The 18,283-nt window shown below is 40.6% G+C and overlaps 2 protein-coding genes across 5 annotated transcripts in view; one reads left to right on the top strand and one right to left on the bottom strand.

The window, feature by feature from the left end:
• Positions 1–10,378, bottom strand: part of ptdss2 (phosphatidylserine synthase 2) — a 37,623-nt gene extending 27,245 nt beyond the window's left edge. For 2 of the 4 annotated variants that reach the window (XM_039809960.1, XM_039809959.1), the window contains exons 1-2: positions 8,788–9,020; positions 7,796–8,144 (exon numbers count right to left, since the gene is read on the bottom strand). In XM_039809960.1, the coding sequence (XP_039665894.1) occupies positions 7,796–8,022 (227 nt within the window). In that variant the 5' untranslated portion in view covers positions 8,023–8,144; positions 8,788–9,020. Of the gene's footprint in view, positions 1–7,795; positions 8,145–8,787; positions 9,021–10,230 lie in introns of those variants that run through there. The other 2 variants (XM_039809958.1, XM_039809957.1) reach the window with 2 other exon arrangements.
• A 5,280-nt stretch (positions 10,379–15,658) lies between these two features.
• On the top strand, positions 15,659–17,913 carry LOC120564796 (cyclin-dependent kinase inhibitor 1C-like). The gene is made up of 3 exons (XM_039810059.1): positions 15,659–16,411; positions 16,571–16,688; positions 17,198–17,913. The coding sequence occupies exons 1-2, from the start codon at positions 15,877–15,879 to the stop codon at positions 16,684–16,686; spliced, it is 651 nt and encodes a 216-aa protein (XP_039665993.1). The 5' UTR covers positions 15,659–15,876; the 3' UTR covers positions 16,687–16,688; positions 17,198–17,913.
• Positions 17,914–18,283: the final 370 nt, after the last annotated feature.

Below are 18,283 nucleotides of genomic sequence, written 5' to 3' on the forward strand. Positions count from 1 at the left end.
TGCAAATTGACATTATCGAGTATTTAAATTACTTAGAAAAAAACACGCATTGGAACGCTACACATTCACTAATGTCAACAAAGATGGCGGCGTGCGATCGTGCAGCAGCTACTAGCTCTCCTGTCTGTGTATATTTATACAAGTACAGCCACACTGAACTAGTCAATATAGGACTACAATACACAGCCGTTACGAGAGCCTTCCAGGCGGCTCATAACATCTTAGAGTACATAGCCAGACTGGGCGCTCCGTGGATTGTTGTCGGCAGCTAGCACGCCGAGCTAGCTACCGGCAGGATCGAGACAAGAACTCTGGCAAGACCAGGGGCGGAGGACTGCATTTTTGTGCATAATGAATGGCGTACCAACAGCAGGATCGTTGCCCAGCACTGCTCACCTGACCTGGAAGCCCTGTCGGTAATATACAGGCCATTTTATTTACCACGAAAACAGCACACTGCCGTCTACATAGCCCCCGATGCTAACGTTAGCACAAGTTTGGCTCACTGCTAACCATAGTGAACAAACTGCAGGACGGGGGGGATACATATTATAGCAGGGGACTTAAAGTCTGTACTCCCCAGCTTTTTCCAGCATGTACAGTGCCTTGCGAAAGTATTCGGCCCCCTTGAACTTTTCGACCTTTTGCCACATTTCAGGCCTCAAACATAAAGATATAAAACTGTAATTTTTTGTGAAGAATCAACAACAAGTGGGACACAATCATGAAGTGGAACGAAATTTATTGGATATTTCAAACCTTTTAAACAAATAAAAAACTGAAATATTGGTGCAAAATTATTCAGCCCCCTTAAGTTAATACTTTGTAGCCCACACCTTTTGCGCGCCATTACAGCTGTAAGTCGCGGGGTGTGTTCTCTATCAGTTTTGCACAATCGAGAGAACTGACATTTTGCCCATTCCTCCTTGCAAAACAGCTCGAGCTCAGTGAGGTTGGATGGAGAGCGTTTGTGAACAGCAGTTTTCAGTTCTTTCCACAGATTCTCGATTGGATTCAGGTCTGGACTTTGACTTGGCCATTCTAACACCTGGATATGTTTATTTGTGAACCATTCCATTGTAGATTTTGCTTTATGTTTTGGATCATTGTCTTGTTGGAAGACAAATCTCCATCCCAGTCTCAGGTCTTTTCGGAGACTCCATCAGGTTTTCTTCCAGAATGGTCCTGTATTTGGCTCCATCCATCTTCCCATCAATTTTAACCATCTTCCCTGTCCCTGCTGAAGAAAAGCAGGCCCAAACCATGATGCTGCCACCACCATGTTTGACAGTGGGGATGGTGTGTTCAGGGGTGATGAGCTGTGTTGCTTTACGCGAAACATAACTTTTGCATTGTTGCCAAAAAGTTCAATTTTGGTTTCATCTGACCACAGCACCTTCTTCCACATGTTTGGTGTGTCTCCCAGGTGGCTTTTGGCAAACTTTAAACGCGACACTTTATATGGATATCTTTAAAAAATGGCTTTCTTCTTGCCACTCTTCCATAAAGGCCAGATTTGTGCAGTATAAGACTGATTGTTGTCCTATGGACAGAGTCTCCCACCTCAGCTGTAGATCTCTGCAGTTCATCCAGAGTGATCATGGGCCTCTTGGCTGCATCTCTGATCAGTCTTCTCATTGTATGAGCTGAAAGTTTAGAGGGACGGCCGGGTCTTCGAGATTTGTAGTGGTCTGTTACTCCTTCCATTTCAATATTATCGCTTGCACAGTGCTCCTTGGGATGTTTAAAGCTTGGGAAATCTTTTTGTATCCAAATCCGGCTTTAAACTTCTCCACAACAGTATCTCGGACCTGCCTGGTGTGTTCCTTGTTCTTCATGATGCTCTCTGCGCTTTACACGGACCTCTGAGACTATCACAGAGCAGATGCATTTATACGGAGACTTGATTACACACAGCTGAATTCTATTTATCATCATTAGTCATTTAGGTCAACATTGGATCATTCAGAGATCCTCACTGAACTTCTGGAGAGAGTTTGCTGCACTGAAAGTAAAGGGGCTGAATAATTTTGCACGCCCACTTTTTCAGTTTTTTATTTGTTAAAAAAGTTTGAAATAGTCAATGAATTTCGTTCCACTTCATGATTGTGTCCCACTTGTTGTTGATTCTTCACAAAAAATTACAGTTTTATATCTTTATGTTTGAGGCCTGAAATGTGGCAAAAGGTCGAAATGTTCAAGGGGGCCGAATACTTTCGCAAGGCACTGTACATCCCGGTCAGAAGGACTATACAGCCAAGTAGAAGGACTATCAAAACCTGGCCTGACACTGCCCTATCCAGAGGCCTGTACTACGAAGCAAGATCAACATGGCCTGGATTTCTTTCAGTAATCCGGCTTCACCTAACCTAACAACCGCGGTCCCGCATAGCCTGTACTACGACGCTGGTTATCAACTAGTTCAGTCAACTCAGGGTTTCCCAATCCAGCGGCGCGCGCGTTCACATAAAAGAGGCGAGGTTTGCGCGCACCAATCGCAAACATCTACCAGAGCAGCATATTTTAAACAAGAAGAGCAAACTATAATTCTACATAAATATGAAGAACACAGACACGGTTTTACAGGCATAACGCAATACAGTCGCTGCTTCCTAAAACAGGAAGGAAAGCTGACAAAAAAATAAATAAAAAATAAATAGCCGACGCTGTAGATGTTTAAATCACAACGCTTATTAATATCACTTCCTCATCAGTCAGGACCAAGATCTGACCATAATTACACTTGTGCTTTCCATAAAGTGTCGTTGCTTTAGCCTATAATTTCAGTTGCACCCCTGGCAGTGGGAAGCGATCGTGAGAGCAAATAAAAAATATAAAAACATAATTCAAACCGATGTAGCCATTACGACACACGGCTCAAGAAGCCGATATTTAATTCCCTCCCATTAAAATATATATTTCATACAGATACCAATCAGGGAATGTTACGGGTTGTCGATCTCTAAATGTTTTAACTTTTATTGAGCGCACCTCTCTCTCTCTCTCTCTCTCTCTCTCTCTCTCTCTCTCTCTCTCTCTCTCTCTCTCTCTCTCTCTCTCTCTCTCTCTCTCTCTCTCTCTCTCTCTCTCTCTCTCTCTCTCTCTCTCTCTCTCTCTACCGAGCTCCGCGGTGACGCAGTTATCAATCGACCTATTGATTGGTCAGTGGGCGGTGCTTTAACACCGGTTGATCTCTGATCTCCGACTTAACCTGCTCCCGACCAGGTTAGGTGTTCAGCATGAGTTACCACGGAGATTGAACCCGATAACAGCCAATCCACCTTCGTAGTACAGAAAATCCTGGGTTGAACCTGAAGTTAGCTCGTTAACGCCAAATCCTGCTTCGTAGTACAGGCCTCAGGACTGCTTCCAATAATGACATGGTTGTGTGCAATATGTTACAGAACAGAGCCCTTTGTTTATTGTTATGATTTCATCTTGCCTGTATGCTGCACAATTTACATTACAGCAGAGGTGTACAACTGAATGTTTACTCAGAGTTCAATGTTCCTACACTAGTTCAATTAGTATAGTATTAGTATTTTATGTCTTTGAATGTTTTTTACTTGAATACTTACATTTTAAAGAAAATAAATAAGAACTGTTTTCATTCAACATTGTGCCCATTATTATCATCAGTGATTAAGTAACTCAGACTTTTAAAAACACATTTTAAAGGATATCGTCTAATTATCGTGATCGTCAAAATCGCCAAAAATATCGAGATATTATTTTTTGTCCATATCGCCTACCCCTACTTGTTGCTAAAGTAACCGCTAACTGCAAATGCGGTCAAAGCTGTCGACTTGCAAGTTTTTGATTATTAGTAATGTAATCATATGTAATGCACCTGTACAGCTGTTATATGGCTTATTTACGTCAGCAGTGTAGAAGTGAATTACACTCTGAAAGTGTAGGGGGGGGCCAAGTGTGACCAATACATGTTATGAGCTAGACATTTTACAGTTGCAAATTAAATATGTTAGTGCTCTCTTGTGGACAAACTTCAATGAACAATGGCCTCTAAATTACTTGAAACATATCTCTCTGTCCTGCAATTTCTTGTTACTTGTCAACCAACATATACAGATATATCTGTGATAAGCTAAAATCAGACAACAATATCAGTGATGCTGCGATCTTGGTCAGGCTCTGGTTAAGACACCAAAACAGAGCTAAAAAGGATTGTGCATATTGGACTTGCATTCGTCAGGTGGCCAGAAACACAGCAACATTTGGAGGCTCAGCAGCTGACCATGAACAGTCAGACAACATTTGTTTGCTAACGAGTAAGCATGAACAACTTTTAAACATGTATGTGGTGGCTGTATATTTCGCAGGTTGTTTGGATGTTGTTTCCCCCCCAGTGGCCCAAAAAACTATGACTACAGCTTTTTACGATAAACACAGCAAGTGTAGTTTATTCCTATAAACTCATCACACTTAGCAATGCATAAACATGAAACATGTCCCTGAGCATGCTCAGTGACATTTGACTGACACAGCTCTCCAGAGATTGACACTGCAGTAAGTAAATTGTAACCTGGTTCAACAGTATGGCTCTTTTATGTGTTTTTAATACTTTTGGGACAGCAATAAAGGTCAATGGCACAGAGGCATTAGCTGGATCAGACTGTAGCTACACGAGCAATGGTCACTTCAGGGGACTTGGTAATAAAAAGATAACACAACACTAGTCTTATTATTTAAGGGTAGCAGCTTAATATTGCAATATAACAATGTTTGTTTGTTTTTTTAAACCCGCTTATTTTGTATTGAGATCAATGCGGTCACCTGTCAACCTAAAGAATGTCACCCCCTCTGCCAGCCCTTTGGCTCAGAGTCTGTCACGGAGACGGCACGCCAGGTGCCATTAGCATTTTCTCCCCTGTTCCATCTCCTTATCCAAGGGATTGGCAGGAGATACAGGGGAGGGCCTGGCTCCTCTCTCGCCTAACAACCACACAACACCACCGGGAAGAAAAGACACAGCGGAAATATCAGCCTGGTGCAACTGAGAGCCAGGTTAAGATTAGAGCAAAATGTACCACCAAGATTGAGGTTGAACATCAAGATAAAACAAGCTACGGGTTTAAGACAGTCCAATGGCCAATAAGAGCATTCAGAAATAGCCTAAGGTTGTCCGGCAGGGTTGAAAAATGCTGGACAAATACAGTTTGTGACTTTACTAAGCTAAAAAATGTGACTTGTATTTTATAGGACATGATCAATTGTCACTTTCATGTTTTAGCAGCCTGTTTTCGATGATAAATCACAGGGTCACTGGCCTTGTGGCATCCTGGTATGAGCTCAATTTTCTTTCAAGTGGTGTTACTACCCTACTTTAAGAGTTCTCCTCCTAAAATACATTTAAAAACAAAACCTTTTCAAGACACTGTCAGTAGTCAGTATGCACAAAGCTTTCTCAGAAGCCTCCTGGAACTGAAATGTGTGGGCAGCAATGCTATTTAAGGAAACATCAAAAGTGGTGTGCCAGCACAAAATTTTGTTTCATCAGGCTGACTTCCAGTCTGGCTATCACCAGACCAAGCTCAATCTTTTAAGATTCAACATTAGTCGGGGGAGTCTGCTCTGTATTTTCTCTGCACAAGAGGCGTGATCAACGGGCATAGTTCAAATTACTCTTATTGCCAATAGCGCACCAGGTGAATAAGCCAGTTTGTGATTGGTCCCTGCAAAATTGTAACGGAAGCAGGATAGATAAACATACAGGTTTCCAGCCTGAGCTGCAGGGCAACATCAAGCCAGCAGATCGGGCTGGGTTTACCCAGTCTAGCTGACTTCTATATAAGGGTCTATACAAGCTATTCCTTTTTTCTAAAAAACAAAAATAAATATATAGGGGCTTAGGAGGAGGGGGAGGGGGATACCGTTACGACTTTAGCAGAAAGGGGAGGTAGGGACTGAGAAGTTGTCGATGTTCAAATTCTTTGGCTAAGTCCTGGATCTTCACAATCCTACCTACAGCACCTTTACATCTGTGCTAATAAGGCAGGTTGCATGCCACATGGTTACGGTCCTTAACAACCAGAGGAAGCTGCCACCATCAACAAACAGCTAGTCTAACCGTGAGTCACAATGTTCAGTATGTGTTCCAACAGGTTTATAGAAGTGTTGATTCAACTGTAGTTTGTATTGTGTTGAATTATACGGCTTAAACTAAGCGGAGATTCTAGTGTTTAGTCTACCCTAATTGATATAAATGGGGTGGCCAGCCATACATTAGAAACTCCTGTACATACTGTGCGATGCTGGCCTACTTTAATACCTTTAATAGACAAAAGTCTCTTAGCATCTTAGTTCCTGTTAATGCCTCCATTATTAGACTAACAGGAAACCTGGATTTCAGTAATGAGAAATTCTCATTAGGGTTTATCTCTGGAAGGACCAGTCTCTTGTGTTGTCAACAATACTAGATAGCTTAGCCAGTCCCTCCAGAAAACCGCGATTATACGATCGCATAATTCAATGCATCATCAGCCAAAGTCCGCATATTCACGCGTGGGGCGCATTTTTTTCAAATAAGCCGCACTTTGGCCGCATAAATTGCCGATTTCCGCGCAAAATATGCGGTGCTTTCATGATTTCATAATCCCCACATTTTCGTTGCAAAAAATTCACATATATCTTGAATTTGACATGTACTTTGAGTCTCTTAAGTTGGTATCCAATAAGAAAGCTATCTTAATATCTGATATTATCTGAAATGTCTTTGTTTAAGTGCTCCTACTGTCTATATTATTAACAATTTTTGAAAGTTTGTCTCTTTTGTATCTTTTATTTCCCTCTGTTTAGACTACTACTTTTATTTTTACTTTAATATTATATTATTTGTATATATTTTTGTATCTTATTTGTTTAATTATTGCAATGACTGAATATCTATAAACTATGTTTGGAAATAAAGTTTAAAAAAAGCAGGGTGTTGGGGGAATCACTTTTTCTTCTCTTTTTCATCAAACCGCATTTTTTGCAAGTTCCCCCAATTTCATCGCATAAAATTGCATAAATATCCCGCATATTCCATCGCATTTTTTAAGAAAACGTGCCGCATAGATTTTTGGCCGCAACAATCACAAAAAAACTCCGCGTTTTTCTGGAAGGACTGCTTAGCAGATTCTTATTGTCCCTTGCTTTACACACACAAAGCAGAGATGAGACACATACACTTACTCAGGCTTAAATATTCCTGGATCGACAGGTTGAAGGGGCATGGTTGCTATGAATTAAAGCATCCTGCACATGTCAACATCCTCTGTCTGGGTGTGTGCATTTGTGTCAGTGAGTGCATACAGAACTCACCCCTCCAGTTTACCGCATGAACAGAATATCTGTCTCGACTTCAAATCGGTCGTGGATCTCTTTCTGCTGAAGGTGCAGACTGGGATATTGGCTTGTCAACAAGCTCTGCGCTTGGATGTGCAGCGTACAGCCCGGCAAAACACCTTGTGGACCTTGATGATTCCTTTCTATCATTTTGCATTTGAATAATTTCACCAAAAAGACATTTCAGCTTGATCTCAGACTAACTATTTAAGTCACTGTATATTACATTTGGAACAAGGTCACAGTATTTGTTGTGATTAAGGTCACTTGGGCCTTTCAGTTCACCTTGAAAGCTATCACAAACCTTGTCCTGATGTCCTTTTTCTGAAGGAAATGGGAACTTGAAGGATTTTCTTGTAGTCACTGACGAAAACACTACAATTACCTCCGATGCTGCAGCGTTCAAAACTGGACATTTGTACTGCTGACATTGCCAGAAAGTACTCACCAGAAAAAGGTGTTGGTCCCGTCGTCATATACTTCACACTCCGTGTTTCTCCGATGCATGCTCTCCTTGGAAGTCTGCTTCGTCACATTAGATTTGATATGTGTGCTTTGATCCGGACAGTCCGGCTCGACTGAACCGTTGTTGACCTGCTCGGCGGCGGATGTGGCGCACTTGCCGGTAACGTTGATCGCGGTCACGCCGCTTTTCTTCGACTCGGGCTTGGTCATGGCTTTACCAACCCCACTGACCTTGTTGCTTTAAACTGATGCTGTGCGGTTTGGCTTATCCCTGGGCTCTGCTCCCTTGTACTGTCATCCGCGTCAGCCCCACCCAAATGACTGTCAGCATCCTGGGGTGGTCGGAGGAAATGAACGTTATTAAGACAATAACGTAATGTACTCGGGAGGAGAGAATAACCTGAAAATCACGTCTTGCAGTTGTTTTAGCACGCCGCCAAGCACGTCACAGTACAGCATAGATATATACACACGTGTTTATATCTATGACAGTACAGTATGCATATCATGAGATGTGTAACGTTAGTTAGCTAGCCTTTGAGACTTCTTCTCTGACACCACCTAATGTTACTTAACGCATTTCTACAAAAACGAGCGGGGCAAGACTGTCATGACAGCAATGGCGTCCCCTTTCTGACGTAGCTAGCTAACAGTTGTAACGTTAACGTTATGTAACAATATTTAATTAATGGCTTTTAGGTGCTAAACAAATCACAGTGGCGAACTGCAGTGCCATGAGTGCAAAGCCTTGATGTCAGACAGCTTGGCTAACATTAGCTATCGTTATATGTAGCAAGCTATTTTTTGACTATTTGACCTTGGTAACAATGCTAAGTTAACGGACAAGCTTGTTAACAATTAGCTAACCAGCGTAAAACTACCATTACTCGATACAGTGTTTTACCATTTAGCTAGCTCACTTGCTAGCTAGCTAGCTATGTGTTAGAAATTATCTTAATTTAAGATAAGTCTTACCAGTTGGATTTTTGGGATTACTGACTGAAATCCGGATGAGTTCTGGAGCTGCTAACGCTACATCAGTACAAACGTTTGAAATCCGTGTTAGCTAGTAGAAAGAAAAACAATTTAGAGGTAAACTGTGTTACACTTCGCCTGGAGAGTGGAGACTGATTCTACAGCAACAGACAATCCGCTCTAGACCATACACAGTGCAGGCTACACTCCAGACACACATCACATGGGCACGGAGTGTATTTGGTGTCAAGGTAACAGCAGCGAACATACCGTATTCGGTATATTCTCTTCATAATAAAAGATATCCCTATAGTGTGACATGAAAATAGTTTTATTTTGAATTCAATATCTTTAAATCGGAACTCTAACTCCTGCTACTTTCCTGAACTTTGTTACATTGGCCTGACCCATTATATATGCAACAATGGCCTGACCTATGTGGCGGGTTTAGAGCTACTGTCTATGGTTTAGAGGATCATCCGTTTAAACGCTTTGTTTGTTACAGTTAATTGATATATTTACGTAGGATATATATATATATATATATATATATATATATATATATATATATATATATATATATATATGGTAATAGTTGATGAGTTAATGTTACATTTTTGAAATCCCACAGTAACAATAGCTTACATACAAGTAACTCCACCACAGTGCGCTGTTTAATGGATTAAACTGCAAAAATGTGTCAAGCCGTTGCTTTGGGTAATTTGTATGTCGTCACTTCCGTTAAGCCTAACCCTGTCGTCTAAAGAAATAAGCAAAAACATGAATAAGAATGAATTCAGCATGTTTTACTCTAACAGACTAATTTAAAAATAATTATTGTAATAATTATAATTGGTAATACATTATTATGAGCTAACTAGTTATCAACATATATAATTATCAACATTTTCTAAAAGATAGTAGTCAAGTTGTCCATTGCAGTCGGCTTCAGGATGAATTAAAGAGATAAAACCAAATGTGCTTGCGGAGCATATAAACACCAGTCAATTTTTTACAACCTGGCGACCCAAATGTTGTTTTTAATTTAGGCCTTATTACTGATTTATAAAGCATTGTATGACTTATTGACCGTTAATACATCTATTAGTTACAGGGTTTTTTTTTATAATTTAAAGTTGTATTGAAAGTTTTAAAAAGAATATCCAACAACACCAATAAAACAGCAACCAAAAAAACAAAACTGACAGGTAACCAAAAAGACTTGATATAAGAAAGGTAGGTATTTGGTTACAAAAATGTGGTGGGCATTAGTAGGCCTACATTGCAACAGTTCATATCTTATCAGCTTATTTCTTTCTTGAAACTTCATGTTTACCATAGCGCTGTAATCACATAATTTATTCAATTTTAAAGATGCTGGTTACTTTTCAATATAAGATTCATAAGATCTCATCTCTGTCAGCCAATATGGTGTAAACTCACCCAACTATCTTCAAGAGCTTGATTTGCCTAACGAAGGAGCAGCCGCTTTCTGTTCTTCAACAACCGTGAGAGAAGCTTTTAAGAGATTGCAAAGCAATTTGTTGGGCAATCATAACCTTTGCTTAGAGTCCACCACCAATTTTGGATTATCAAAAATACATTCAGAATATTCTCCTCAAGACTTTTTTTCAGATGGGAAAATCCTTCAGCTGACAACACATGGCAGCTTTCCCCAGCTTTATCTTGCTCTTGTGTAACCAGATGTGGGGAGGCCAGAGATAAGAAAAAAAAAATAAAAAAAGCTTTTTGATTTGGAGTCTTCTTTGCACATTGCGTTGTCGTGATTAGCTGAACCTTTGTGTTTATTTGGTGAAAAAGTAGAGGAAGAAAAAGAACTGTGTGTGTGTGTTATTTGTGTGCTGTACAGCCAAAGGCAACAAACCCTGCAGTGTGGATGAGGCACGCATAACGCCCACTGTAGGTCATAAACTGTTGTTATAGTAAGGGTTAATGAATGGCAGGAGTAGCCCAAGGCTTTAAGTATTTGTCTAAACTCAGTTTATAATGTTTGACTGTATGGCATGTAAAACACTTAGCATTCAAATGCAAACAAAAAAAACTTGAGTGATTCTGCTCCTTTGAAGACATGTATTTTTTCTAAACAAAGAATATTCTTTTCATATAATGACAATCTTTCTGATTTAGGGCACACAATGTAAATCCCATAATTACAAAGACATGTAAAACAAAGCTTCCAACAATACAAATCTGACCATTACAAACTATAAATTGCAGCTGAAATAATGAAGAGGAGAAGCAGAGGTCAGATCTAGTTCAAGGGAAATCCAGACAAAAGCACCCATCTTTATAGACTTCTCTTGAAAGGAACAGCACAATCAGGTGCAAACAGTGCATAGCTTATGCTGTATTTCCAGAATGTATTGCACTTTAGTTCTTTGCTTCTGCAGAAGTATTACGAAAACATTCCAAGAGCTATTTTTAACTACTGACGAGCAACTCTGTAAAAATTTTTTAAATCACTGGGCACAGGTTACTGCAGTTCAGAGCTTGTTTTGGCTGAAACATCACCCCATTGATTTGAATGATTGATTTATAACTGTTGGAAAATGGACTAGTCAGTGTATAAAGGGGTTTGTTGGAGAGGAAAGGTTGACTTTATAACATTCTAGCCTTTTTCACACAAAAGAAGAACACAATTTGTTGTGGTTATTTCATATTTTTTTGTATTTTTGTGACATAACATTGCGACATAGCTTTTGGAAGAGACTTTTAGACTAGATAGATAGAAGGCAAATATAAAAACAATTACAAATGCAAATTGTCCATAGCCAAACATGACTATAGTAAATAAAAGCAAGGATGATAACAGCTGCCATCTATCAGCAAATCTTCACGGTTTAAGAAATAAAACCGAGGGAGTCCACAAAGCCAGGATTTGTTATTATCAATACATCCAGACTAAAGAATACACAGAGAGTGACCGGGTTGGCTCACTGGGTAGAGCAGGCGCACATATACTTTGAGGTTTATGCCTCGACGCAGAGGTCCAGGGTTCGAGTCGGACCTGTGACGATTTCCTGCGTGTCTTCCCCCTCTCTCTCCCCTTTCTCACCTAGCTGTCCTATCAATTAAAGGATGAAAAGGATAAAAAAAAGGATACACAGAGATGTAGCTGCAGGGCTTTAAAATTAACATCAGCAAATTCATATGCTGAAGTCTATATCAGGTAGACATGCATGGTTATTATAAGATATAAGAAATGTCACCATCATATTGTGTGTATTCTAAAGGAGCTTAGAATGTAAATCCATCTGTTTTCTTTCTGTTTCTGCTCTCTGCACAACTGAAGTTTTATCAAACATGAAGACGTAATGAAACAATCATGTGTGTAGCTCACTACTGTTAAAAGATATTTTTCTGAAAGGTCTGATGAGCTTACAGATACACCCGCATACCGGTAGTTTGGCGAAGTGGATAATTGGATAGGAAACAGTGACTAATTCATCCAGGAAATCACTCCAGCTGGCTGTGGCAAACGATGGCCAACTTCAAGCTTAAAGGAAGCATGCAGAGAAAACTCTTTTATAGGTGTAGCATGTGGTTGTGGGGTCAAATGACCATTTATCCTCCTTCTAAAGGGGCCTGTGGTGATGCCTGCAGCCCCTCTGTAACATCAGAAGGATCAGTTTGGTCAGGTGAGTGGTCTAGGTGGGGGTGGGAGGATAGCATTGACATGGAAATGGCCTTTACAGGTTAAACAAAAAAACACCCAACCACAGCAGCAACACTGCAGAGAGCACAAAACACTTCTCCTGAATTTCACTGCATGTGTTTTAACAGCAAAAAGAAAAAAACATGTAGTTTACAAGTAGGCTATAGTTCAGTTAAATTGTATCTACTCTCGCGTTGCCACACCTTACTCCATAGCACTGCAAAGTAAATTGGATCACTTATTGACAGACGTATCATTTACAAAACTGCTGTAATGTGGTTACAACAATGGAAATACAACTTTAAATTGAATAAAAAGAAGCACAGTTCAATCCAAAAGGACCTGCTGTTGAGACAGAGCTTCAACAGAAAGTTTAATTTGAATTTAATCTAATTTTTTCTTGGGTCAAGTGCAGTGATTTATTAGATCTCTGACAGCAGCTGCAGCACATTCAGTGGCTCTCGACATCACCTTTAAATACATGCCCTCCAGACCTGTTTTTGGTCTGTGTGGACTATTGTTACGGCTACTGTCTGCGAGTCTGGAGACCTTTGGTCTTTTTAACTTTGCATTAAGCCCTCTGGGTATTTCTAATGTGTGTGTGTGTGTGTGTGTGTGTGTGTGTGTGTGTGTGTGTGTGTGTGTGTGTGTGTGTGTGTGTGTGTGTGTGTGTGTGTGTAGAGATAAAAGAATCATATGGCTGCATTTGTCAGAGAAAATCAGGCCAGAGGACATAACACAGTTGACTGACCTGTATGCGTGAGATAATCCTCCCTTTGAAATATGATACAGAATGTCTCTTTGCCTTTTGGCCTTTAAAACATTATCTGTATGAATATCTATCTGAATTATTATTTTTTCTGTTATTTTTCTTTCTTGTCATAATTTACTTACCACATAACCCCTGGAATATGTTGTCATTTGTCAATGAACTAGTTTTGCAATAAAGAATAAAAAAAAAATTGATGAACTGAGTTTCTGTTAATTATCATGGCCTGTAAACTACTTTATTGATTACAAGGAATATTAGTAAGACAAAAGTGGGTACTTCATTCAATAATTTGTAATATACAATTTGCTTTCTCTGCATACATACAGCTTTGAAACGGCCTAATACAAAATGCCACATGAGTTAGTACTTTTCACCACTAGAGGGAGCCAACAAACAACACATGGAGATTCCGAGAGAGAGAGAGAGAGAGAGAGAGAGAGAGAGAGAGAGAGAGAGAGAGAGAGAGAGAGAGTGCTTTTTTGTTTCATGTTGATGATCAGGCCAAAATGATGACACTGATCAGGTAGGTGTGGCATTAATCAATCATTTTTATGATTAAGAGAACAGCAACAATCAAGATAATGCTTTAAAATGGTTTAAAAGACATTTAAAAAAAATCCCACCATAAGCCGAACACGGACTAATGTTCCGCAAGAAGTCATTTATAGTAGCCTACTTTGTCACAATAACCAAATAGTCTTATAATAGTTTGTCAGTCCTCACCCATTATTTTGATGCAGAATATGTGTTTACAATTTAGTTAAATCAGGAAAAATTATTGATCACTAAGATGTCCTTTTGTGTGTGTGCAAGAGCTGCTCACCGAGGCCTGTCTGTGGGTGATGTCTATGTAGATTCATTCATAGCATCACTATGGCTCAATCACATGTCCAACCCACGGGACTGAATAATCACCTGGTGAAGGGATATCACTTTCAGAGAGCACCTTTAATCAGGCTGCTGCATACAATGCCACCCTGACCCCCCCTCCCCAGGTGGTCTCACACTTAATCCTTATGACTCTAGCTGTCACATGTCAAATGTGGGCGAGGTTATACCGTTTTGATGGATCTGCAAGTTTAGCTCATGGTGCAGTACCGCTTTTGAGCCACTACGGGTCACTATGCACCTATAATCCACTGCTAAGGCGTTGTCTCTCTCTGTCCTCACTGAATCTGCGGACAACAGACTGAAGACGTAATGCACTCTAAGTTATTACTGATATCGTTCTGATATTAGGGAAACTTATAGTATCTATGTGACCCCACAATAAACTGACGGTACTAAATAATTATGCTTGACCAATACTGAATAAGATATGCTACCAATTCTTCCCATTAGGCCTATGTATCCTCCACGCGCACACGCACGTGTGGTGGTGACGGCCTGATTGAGTCATGTTTGCAGTGATTTATGCCTGAAACTGAACACCTGATAGTTTTTACATTAAATTGAATATGACACTACCCCCCCACTACAATACGTTTTTTAATTGTTAGGTTTTTTTTAATTCACTACTTAACTTGATTTCAGCTAATCTCATTTAAAAAGTACAGTTAGAAAATAAAAAAGACACAATTTCATCCTAAGAACAATTTTTCAACAACAAAAAGGAGTTGAAAACTGCTCAGCTGGGCTGAAAACATAGTGTAGGCATACTTATGACCCTGCCTTCTCTTAATGTTGTTTACTTTGCTCATGTGCGTAAAACCAAAGAAGCTTTCTCACTGCAAAATCCGGCTGAGTGAAGACGCCGTATGACCCAAGGAGCTCCTAGTGTTATTGTGATGAGAGAGAGAAAAGAAGGGAGTGCGTGCTGGGACAGGAGGGTGCATGTATAGTGAAGAAAAGTTTAGGGGTAACCAGTAAGATTGATGTGTTTCTATTAGCTTATCTATATATATATATATATATATATATATATATATATATATATATATATATATATATATATATATATATATATATATATATATATATATATATATATATATAAACATTATTAAGAATATAAAATAGTTTAACAACCATTTAGTGCTTTCATGTAACATAAGACGATCGATCCCATATTAGTCCATTATCGAACGCACAACAGCAGCAATTGTGCGGACGGAGCATAACAAAGTCCGATAATAGATGCACAAGCACCAGCTGCTTGTTTAAGTACCCACACGTGATCCAAAAACAGCAGCTCCATCAGTCTGACGCTGACATAGGGAAAGTCTGCTCAGTGTTATCAGAGGGTTGACAATCCGAGAGAAAAACCAAATCGCTGCGCTCTGCTCGGCGCACAGCCAAATAGGCACCAGGGGCCAACGGGAAAACAGGGTGGGGGCCGTGCGTGTGTGTTTTTTTTTTTAAGAGGGTTGGACTTAAGGCAACCAATGAGAAAGTTGCCCGAGGTGGCTGCTCAGACTGAGGAGTTGTTGAGAGGTTATATACTCCACATCTCACTCGCTGAGAAGGTACATTTAAACAGAACTGTGTGGTGGAGAGAGACGGACGAGAGAGGAGATAGAGATACACACTTTAGGCACAACAACAACAACAACAACACCTGATACTCTCTCATCAGGGATCATTTAGCCAAATAGGGCATCTTATTTTGTGTTTTGGGGCTTTTGTCAGGAAGATTTTGGAGATGACCAACGTCCAGTTATCGTGCAGCGCGCTGGATAGGCTGGTGGCCAGGAGGACCTTCCCTCTCCACAGACGCACAGGCGTATGCCGCAACCTCTTCGGACCAGTGGATCACGACGAACTAAACCGGGAGATGAAAGCCAAGCTGCGGGAGATTTCCGAACGGGACCAGCAGAGATGGAACTTTAATTTCGAAGCCAACACCCCAGTGGATGGGGATTACGAGTGGGAAGAGGTGCCCGTGGATAAGACCCCGGTGTTTTATCAGGACTCTGTACAGAACGGCAGGACCAGGTTGCCTGAGACACCCATCAAGCAGAGGCCCTCCTCGGACTCCGTTCTACCGGAGACCCCTGATATGGATGTACTTGAGCGCTTGTCCGTGCCCGAGAGCAGCAGCACTCCCTGCCCGGTGGAGGTTAACCAGGAGAACCGCACAGACAAGCTCAATTCAGGGAAGCAGGCTCACAAACAGGTCCCGTGTGTTAGACGGAAAAGAACGGCCACTACTGACAACAACAACACACACATCACAGGTAAATAGGCTATAAGACATTAAATCTCATGTTAAGGATGTCTGTGGCTTCAGTGCTATTAGGCCCTGTATCCAAATTATCCCCTTGTCTGTCGCATGCGTAATTTCGGCTCAACTGGATTTATGTGTATTAAATATTTTTTTTTTCTCTTTCCAACAGACTTCTTCGTGAAACGAAAAAGGGCTGCTGATAAAAAATCGAATGATGTGAGCGCTTGCCACCACTCCAAGTCTCCAATCCCGCTGGAACAAACTCCACGAAAGAGGATCCGTTGAAGGTATGAAGATTGTTTTTCAATTTTCTAAAGTACCAGACCGTTTCAAATCGTCTAATATGGCAGTTCTGATTTTTTTTTTTTTTTTTACACCTCAATGATCAAACTGTCAACTATTAATAGGCCTAGTTATGTCTAGCCTGGTGTCTGCCTTGTATCTGATCAATGATTTCGGTTTTGTTTTTCCTGCGTTAATTGGAAAAAGATTACGTGAGCCAAAAAGCGCAGACAGTGTTATCTGGGAGGGGAGGGTGGGGAGTTCGTGGTGGCGAAATCGCAGTAGTAGTGATAGTAGTAGCTGTAGTAACATCAGTGGTTGGGGGAGGGGGATGTGCGTCACGATGTGGCGGGAAAAGGGCTTGGGTAAAGGCTGACGCCAGAGACGGTTCAGTAATAGAGGATCTTTGGTGACGCCTGCTGCCGAGTTTCCTGTTTCCTCAGAAAGCCGACTGCGTCTTTCTTCGGAATGACTGATCCTCAGATAAACTGACCGTGTTTTATTCCTTCCTCAGGTGTTTTGCACTAGCCTATTTGCCTGCATACTTTGAGGATCGAGATGTGGATGTTTCTCCCTGCTACTACGCCGGAGAGGAGAAAACAGGGGGACGGTGTGGGAGATTTTAAGCCCGACCAGCCGGCTGCTTCGGCTCGGTGCGCCCCGGCGGAGCGCAGCCTGAACACCGGACCAGACTCTCAGGACTGAACGGTTTGGGGGTGGGGGGTGGGGAAAGGACAGGAAAGAGAGGACATTTCGCCGAATGACTTCTATCCAGTACAAATGTAGCATTCATTGTTGCTTTTACATACAGCCACTCGACAGTGTTAAATGTTTTAACATCTGTGCAATGCAATCCTAATTATACTTTAAAAATAATTGTCTACACTGGCCAAAAGTGTACAGCTTTATAGAGACAATAGCCTATAAATGTTTATTTCTGTTTCTGGTTTTTCTGTTAAATGTATATTTTTTAAGACTATTCTAACTTATAATTTATTTATGTTTTCTTTTATATTTGTTAAATGCCTTGTTGATTTAGCCAAAGGGCATATTCTTATTTTATTTTAATATTTCCATTCGTCATTGTGATGTGTTGCAATCATGTAGCTTACCCATAGTAGTCCACACTTGGAAAAAAATAGGTTTCTGAGCCGTTTTTTGTGTTTTTATACAAGGTGACCCGTGTCTTGTAAAAGATGAGAATAAAATATTTTTCACTTCCACTTCAAAGCAGATTTGTTGGTGGTTTTTTTTGTCTCGTTTATGTGTTTGGTTTTGGGTGTTATGAAACTAGATGTGTGTCAAATTAGTCCTGAAACTGAAACTTTGACGTCTTTGTGTTGTCTGGTTTCTGCCTCGTGATTTTTAAATTTAGAAAATTAATTGGAACAACCGTTTTATTGTTCATTCAATGAAAGCTGGCCATAGTCTCCTCATTGGTCTTATAGTTTTAGAGGTGATTTATATTTCACGAAGTTATTGCTGAAACGAAGGCATAAACACCACCAATAATCCGTGCCGTGTTATTGCAGACCGTTATGACTCTCCACCTCCCGCGGGGACGCAGGTATTACCTTTCACTGAGCTCCGCCTGTATCTG

The sequence above is a fragment of the Perca fluviatilis genome, chromosome 8, assembly GCF_010015445.1.
Source record: "Perca fluviatilis chromosome 8, GENO_Pfluv_1.0, whole genome shotgun sequence".
NCBI classification, from domain to species: Eukaryota; Metazoa; Chordata; class Actinopteri; order Perciformes; family Percidae; genus Perca; species Perca fluviatilis.